At 33.3% G+C, this 8,128-nt stretch overlaps 1 protein-coding gene across 1 annotated transcript; it reads left to right on the top strand.

The window, feature by feature from the left end:
* Positions 1-3,167: 3,167 nt before the first annotated feature.
* On the top strand, positions 3,168-7,718 carry LOC118755788 (the record flags this gene model as incomplete). Its single annotated transcript, XM_036490606.1, is given in 3 exon segments — positions 3,168-3,475; positions 4,495-6,348; positions 7,402-7,718. Coding segments are annotated over 2 exon segments (690 nt in total). The 3' UTR covers positions 7,668-7,718.
* Positions 7,719-8,128: the final 410 nt, after the last annotated feature.

Here is an 8,128-nt window from a genome sequence, read left to right as displayed (position 1 = left end):
ACAGAGACAATATCAAAGAAGTTCTCATCAACGGAAAAATATACAGATATAGTATGGTAATCGCCGAAGAACTAAACAAGTACTTTGTGGATAGTATCGTCGACATAAATAGTAATATAGAGAACGTAAACTGTGAACAGTTACGACAGGAAGACAGTCGAGGCACCTTTAAATTTGAGAAAATTACCTCAGAGGATGTTGTCCTTATAGCGAAGAAATTTAAGACTAAAATTGGTGGAAATAATTTATTATCTGACGGTGTTATAAAGGATTCAGTTGAATACATGGGACACTTTTATGCCTTATTAATAAATAAGAGTCTTGAATCAGGAACAGTACCAAAAGAATGGAAAATCTCGACCATAGTTCCGGTAAAAAAAGTGAAAAAAACTGTAAAAGCCGAGGAAATTAGACCAATTAATACACTGCCTAGCATGGAAAAAATCTTGGAAAATGTGGTAAAAAATCAGTTGGCGCGCCACATTGAAAGTAATAACATACTCATTAAGGAGCAATCAGGTTTTAGAGCTAAACACTCTTGCGAGACTGCGCTAAATTTTGTTATATCCCAGTGGAAGGAAGACCTTAACTCGAAGATGAATATCGTTGCGGTTTTTATTGATCTCAAAAGAGCTTTCGAGACCATTGACAGGGCAAGAATGTTGAAAAAGCTCGAATGCATTGGTATTAAAAACACGGAGCTTAACTGGTTTCGAAGCTTTCTCTCAGATCGTATGCAACAAACTGTAATCGAGTCAAGTGTGTCAAATAAAGTGGCAGTCAATATTGGGTTGCCGCAGGGATCGGTATTGGCCCCAGTACTTTTTAATATTTACATTAACGACATTAATATGGCACTCAAGCACTGTAAGTTAAAACTGTTCGCTGATGATACACTGTTAACGATCAGTGACAGAAACTTACAGACTGCGATGACTAAAATGCAAGAAGACTTGGATTCTTTGTACAAATGGTTGTGTTTAAATAAACTTAAGTTGAATGTAAAAAAGACACAGTTCATGATCCTCACTAGAGCAGTTAATCTTGGAACCACCAGTTACAATTTAAAAATCAAAGAGGAAGAAATTGAGGAAGTTAAACTCATTAAGTACCTGGGTATATATATAGATAATAAACTTAAATTTGATGAGCATGTTGAGCATACAGTGAACAAAATTGCGAAAAAAATTGGTCTTATGAAAAGATCTTGTAAGTATCTGAGAAGAAGGTATAAAACCCTGGTCTATAGATCTATAGTAGAACCACATTTTATATACTGCCCAACAATCTTCTTCTTAGCAAGCGACGCAAATATCGAGAAATTGCAAAAAATGCAAAATAGAGCTATGAGGTTCATATTAAATAAGCGTTACGATACACCTACACAGGAGATGATCACAGATATGAATTGGTTGAGTGTTAAGCAACAGGTTTTCTATCATGCTATGAAATTCGTATACAACATAAAGAACGGTAAACTTCCAGACTATCTGAGCGACAATCTTCGGTATATAAATGAAACTCATTCATATATACTCAGGGAAAACAATTGCTTTAGACTCCCACTTTATAGAACAGAGGTAGACAAAAAAAATATATTTTATAAAGGTTTAAAGTGTTTTAATGAGTTACCGCCACATGTTAAAGACTGTGATAACTTTGTTGCTTTTAAAAGACAACTATTTGATCACTGTAAAACTCTGGCTATTTGGTAGGAGAGCACGGAACGGAATGGAAACCAGGCCTTTCCATCCGACCAAGCAGCAAATGATCTAGCATACGAAAGCTTCCGACTATGCCCAACAGCCCGACCATAACGCGGAGCGGAAACTAGGCCTTTCCGCCCGCCTCACATCACGGAATCCAGCGTCAGGGTTTGCATATTAATGACGACGGGAACATGGATCGGAGACTCGGCCTTTCCGACCGTGACTACCAACTCGTGAGCAACGCGGAGCGGAAACAAGGTCTTTCCGCCTGCTGCACATAGTACATATTTAAAGGTAGACTGGAGACTAGGCCTCGCCAGCTACCAAACTAGTTAGACAATATACATTTATATAGGTTATTTGATAGTTTTAGAAACATAAACAGCTTTGTAATTGAAAATTTAAACTTACATATACGCATACTTTGTTATATATTAAAAATACCTATCTGTACTTTTAAGTCGCAAGACTGTAACAAATAAATAAATAAATTACTTCCTCTTCGCTTAAGATTGAGGTTTGTAATTTTTAAATTTTCCATTCACTCAAAGCAGTTATGAATTCACACATCAACATATTCATAGCAAGATTGAAAAAACCAATGCCCAATCAAAAAAAGGTTTAACACTGAATGAGTACTTAAAAGGCTGCAATCTTTTATGTGTGTGCATTCTTTACTTCAGTACCAATCATTAGTTCAAAGACACCCTGGTAAACTACTTTTTGATAAAAAGGCAGATTTTTGACAATTGCTCAATTGTAAAAATTCGAAGCGGTGTTACCCAACTTAAGTTTTTTGGAAGAGGGGATTTTATATCAAAAAATTGGGATTATATAGAAAACAGTTGTATTACATTTACCTTTTAAAAATAATTCATCAACGATGTGCAAAGTCAGAAGCGCTAATCACTGAGCTATACACACATATGTATGTTCATATTGTCGATTAAAGTACAAAACCGCGTCTGTCAGTTATTTTGTAGACAATAAAAACACTCATATTTCAAAATGGGTTTCTCTTTTGTAATAGAATCGCATTTCAGAAGGACCGCGGCGGAAATCTAAATTCGACAGTAACACCACCTTGTATAGATTCGCCTTGCTATGCAGAATAAAGCTGTTGAAGTAATCTAGTACTCAAATGGTTTTTTGTATAAATTTACATACAAATTTTACGTACATACAAGGCGAATTTATATAAGGTGGTATCGATTCAACAAATACAACAATTCCTTGTATTTTGTTTTTGCTTTAAGTGGACCATTGTCAAGTTTCAGCTATTCTCTCACGTTTTCACTCACTCACTAGCGAAATACAAAATTTTGACAATCACCCGCTACTCACAGCTGACGAAACAACACCACCTTATATAAATTCGCCTTGCGTACATACACACATACATACATCATATAAAATCAAAAAATTTAATACTGAAAATTTTCTTACATCTGTCACAAGAAATAAAAATTAACACTCAAATTTTGCGTCTCAGAAGAAAAATGTCTTTAAGCGATGAAATAAACCAACCGGAAAATACTACGTACCAATGTTTTGAGGTGGGAATGAATTACATTTTTGAAGAGGAACTATCAGCTTCCCAAACCACAACTTGGGAGGAAGTAATTGTAGAGGAAGCAGTGCAGGATAACTCCGAGGCGTCCACTCAAGAGCTTGCACAAACTACCTCTTCCAATAACGGGAGTACGACAAAAGATGTATATGCACAGGAAGAGTTGTTTGGACAATATTTTGAAATTATCCAGAAGGTATGAATGTAATGGCAAATTACTTCATCAATATTCAAATTGTTTATAATAGTATCTAAAATTAGTAACTAGTGAACACATATGGCGTTCAAATTTAATTTAACTGTTTAAACAAGTGTCAACGCTATTCAAAATCCTAAAAAATATTTCAAGTGTGCTAAATTCCATGGAAATTCGTCCAGTCCTTTCTGAGTAAAGAGGAGGTCTCGTATGGTTCGGTTTCTCTAATTTTAATAACCGATAAGAAAAAGTTTTAGCTTTGAACATAAGATGACAATGGTCTTGTGTATGTATGTGTATAGTGCATGTGCATGTGTACACACCCTGCAAGAAATTGTGCGACTAAGCTCTAAAGAGAGTATTCCGAGATTACTCTCAATCGGGTACATTTTGGCATTAATTAGTCGCAACTAGTCTCATACGGGTACTAATGGAGATCAATTAGTCCCCGACTCATATCTAAAGGGTACTATTAACGATTTAATGATATGTACATACGCACTTAGTCAATGAAATTACTTGTGCGCCGTTGTACATACCATACCCATATATGTATGTACATATAGACAGTTTCAGTGGCCGCCATAATCAAAATATTTTCAAACGTATTCATTCATATCTCTATGTTTCAAATATCTTGTGTATAAGATAACTAACTTTGACTTTTCAAACATATGGAATCCTCTTCAAAAGTATATTCAAACTAAACCCTTTTTAAATCTCTTTGGAGATTGTGCTACATATTTCAATCAACTGATGAAGTTGAATTTGACATGGGGCAACACTCTTATATATGTATATGTACTTTAGAGATAAAACCTTTTCAAAACAATTTCAATTGATCTGAAGGCATTAACAAGAAATGCATTCGCGATTTATATATATAGATAATAGTAATAATACGTATTAGTAGTAGGAGTAGTAGTAGTTGTAGCAATGATAATAGTAATATTAATATTAATAACATTAAGAAACACTAAGAAACAGTATATAATATTTTCCTTCCTTTCTGTATACAGCTAGATAGTACTGACTATCACAAGCAACGTGGGGGTGTACTTGTAAAATGTCGTTTTTGCACAACTAAACTACAAGGATCATTTCAAGTGACTTCGAATTTCGTACGCCATTTACGGATAAAGCATCCTCAACAATTAGCAGAATATGAGCAATTTAAGTCTTACAGTTCAAGAAAAAGGCAATATAGCGATACCATATTTCAAAACCTTACAGTAAAAGTTATCGCGAATAACATGCTTCCAATATCTATTGTGGAAGATAAAACGTTTAGACAGTTTGTTACATTTTTGAATCCCCAAGCAAAATTAATGACTAGGACAACGGCTACAAAACGAATTGATGATTGTTATAAATCAATGATAGTAAAAATTAAAAATGAGCTGAAAAATCAATCGTATTTTTGTACCAAACATCGCAGTTTTTTTGGCTACACGTGCCATTGGCTATCAAATTCTTTCGAGAGGAAGTCTGTTGCACTGGCTTGTCACCGTTTTAAAGGGTCCCATTCTTACGACAAAATTAACGATATTATTATGGATATTCATGCTAACTTTGGACTAAATTGTAATAACGTAATAGCCACTATAACCGATAACGGATCTAATTTTATAAAAGCATTTAAAGAATTTGGAGTCGAGAACACTTCTGAAGAAGACGTATTTGAGTCAAGCGATTTTTCAAGTCATTTATATGAAAGTTGTCTTCCAAAGCACATTAAATGCGCGACGCATACCATTAATCTTTTGGCATCGAACGATTTTATTAGCATTTTGAAAAAACACCCTTCAATTTTTGAAAAACATAATGCTGTAAGTTTTTATATACGAACACACATACAGTGCTACACAAAAAAACTGTTACTACTATTAAGTGGCTCTAGTCTCTAATCCTTGTATAATCCATATCCATCCCTTACTAAAGGAAGCAGTAAGGATTGCTAAGGTAGTTACAAAAGATTAGACATGGATTCAACAAGGATTAGAGACATGAGCCGCTTAACAGTAGTAACCGTTTTTTTTTTTTTTAATTTGGAATTGTGTCGTTATTGCACAGGAACATGGATATGTTTTTAATGCTGCATTCCACCGCGAGCTATAAATTCCGTTCGAAAAAAGAAAATATTAGAGTAACCATCGTACAAATGTATTCGTCTCTCTACTAAACCTTCAAATTTCTATATTTTGGTATTTTTAAATAGATAATATCGAAGTGTTCCAGTTTATGGAGCAAAGTAAATCGACCAAAAAGCTCAGAACAAATAAAAGCAATTCTGGGAGGTCAGCTAAAATACCCGGTAGTGACTAGATGGAATTCGCCATACGACTCCCTAAGATCGTTACGCTCGCATAAGCAAAAAATTAATGATCTATGCGAAACATTCCAAATAAATAAGTTTTACGAAAATGAATTCGATTACTTAGATGAGTATATGGAGGTATTAAAGCCTTTAGCTGATGCAGTTGATTTTTTGCAAGGCGATAAAAAAATGGTATATGGTTACCTTTTGCCGACGCTCGCAACTATTTTTATAAAGTACAATAATTTAATAAAAGCTGAAAGACTCGTATATTTTTGCCAAATAGTTTCCTCTTTGACTGACGCGATAAAAGAAAGATTTAAGAAATACTTCGAACTTAAGGAAGATGTGAGTGATGCTATAACTGCCTCTGCATTATGCCCCGATGTGAAACTTCAATGGGTTAATGCTCTTAATCCAGAATTCAGCGACGCGAAAGTAGCGGAATTGAGCAATATGGTCAGAAAAATTATTTCAACTGAGTGTGCCAAGGATATAATTCCTACAACTGTTAGCATATGTGAACGTGCAAACTTTTTCGACTTTGGACGCAAAAGTAATTAAGAATTATGTTTAATAATACTATGTCTCCATTGTGATATTTAATGAAGATTTAGCCCTATGACGAGATTTGACGTTAAATCTTTTGAGATTTACCATATTAAATTAAATCTCGAATGGCAGTAGATTTAAGTTAAATCTTCGTCAAATCTTCGATAATATTGATCAATAAGTACAATTTGTTGGATGTGGCAACCACAAATTCACATGCCATAAGTCAAATGACATTTGTGTTTTCAATATACAGTTGAGGACATTGAAATCTAGCCTATCATAAAAACATGAATTTTCGTATTTTTAGGGTTTTTTGTTAGTTTGGGAGGAAAATTAGTAATATATATTTACATAACTTTGGTTGTAATAAATTAAGAAAATATTATATTAAAAACTAAAAATTTAGAAGAAATGTTTTATAGTAATATCATGCAGAGTCTTCTCCGCTTTCTATAAGTCATTTACGCGCTGCGACAAAAAATTTATAAATTTCGGTAATGGTTCTGCTCCGATAACATTGCACCGAACATCCGCTATAACTCAGTTCGTATTCATGATATGCCAAAGGCCCACGATTGGATTTTCGGTTCCCTCCTATGAATAAGAGAGTTCTACACAAATTTTTCTTTCCGCAAATGTTTTTTACCGTTTTGATAATTTTTTTAAATTCGGGAAAATGATTCGGAATATGGTACCATTCTTTACACTTTCTAAACTATATATTATACATACATATTTACCACGGATTTAAACCCAATAATATTCAGAATTCATATAATGAAATTCCGCTTGGTACCTTCCTTTTATCCGTCTGCATATCAATGTCCGCAACTGTATTTATAAAATCATACATAAGCAAACGTCAAATATTTAAAAATGTGAACGTCAAACATATCTCGTTGTGGTAATGGAGACGGTTGTGATTTAGCAACTGGATTTATTAAATCTTAATGGATAAATCTCTCAATGGAGACATAGTATAAGATAGATGCATCAAATATTATAAACTGTCATAACATTATCACAAATGATTTTATTTCTGAAACAATTTTAGATGAAGTCACGCCGTCTGCTAATGTTATTAGTCAGTCGCAAAGAGAATACTGCAATTATATCTCAGACCCAAGCACTGATATTGAAATGCTATGCAAGTACCCGTCGTTGAAGAAGTGTTATCTTAAATTCAACACACCATTGCCATCATCAGCGGCAGTTGAAAGACTTTTCTCTTCGGCAACGATTTTAAATGCACCTCGACGTGGATCGCTGTCAGATGATAACTTCGAGAAGCTTTTATTGTTGAAAGTCAATCCTTTTTAAAAGTATTTTTAAAAATGCGAAAAATTATGAGACACATATACTTATATAATGACGAAGAAAATAGTGTTTTTCGCAATATATGCAAAGTTTTTCATTCTATTTTTTTCGATAATTTTTGGGAAAAATATAGTTTATACTACTTCAAAAAACATAAAAATAAAATCTCTAAACTTTGTGCAAAACTCAGGAAAATTCAATAAATTTGCATACTAATTTGCAACTTCCTATTCCGATTTTTTTTTTTAATCTAAGCTTACAAAAAAGTGAAAGTTTGAAATTACTAAAAAAATTGCTTTATTGTGAAAATGTTTTCACGCAGTTTTTTCTATACAAAGTTTTTTCAACAAAATTTAAGTAAATTTATTGAATTTTAGTGAGTTTTGCACAAAGTTTAGAGATTTTATTTTTATGTTGTTTGAAGTAGTATAAACTATATTTTTACAAAAAATTATCGAAAAAAA

The sequence above is a fragment of the Rhagoletis pomonella genome, unplaced genomic scaffold (assembly GCF_013731165.1).
Source record: "Rhagoletis pomonella isolate Grant_MI unplaced genomic scaffold, Rhpom_1.0 Rhpom_scaffold_07383, whole genome shotgun sequence".
Lineage (NCBI taxonomy): Eukaryota > Metazoa > Arthropoda > Insecta > Diptera > Tephritidae > Rhagoletis > Rhagoletis pomonella.
This window is presented reverse-complemented; position numbering and strand designations above follow the sequence as displayed.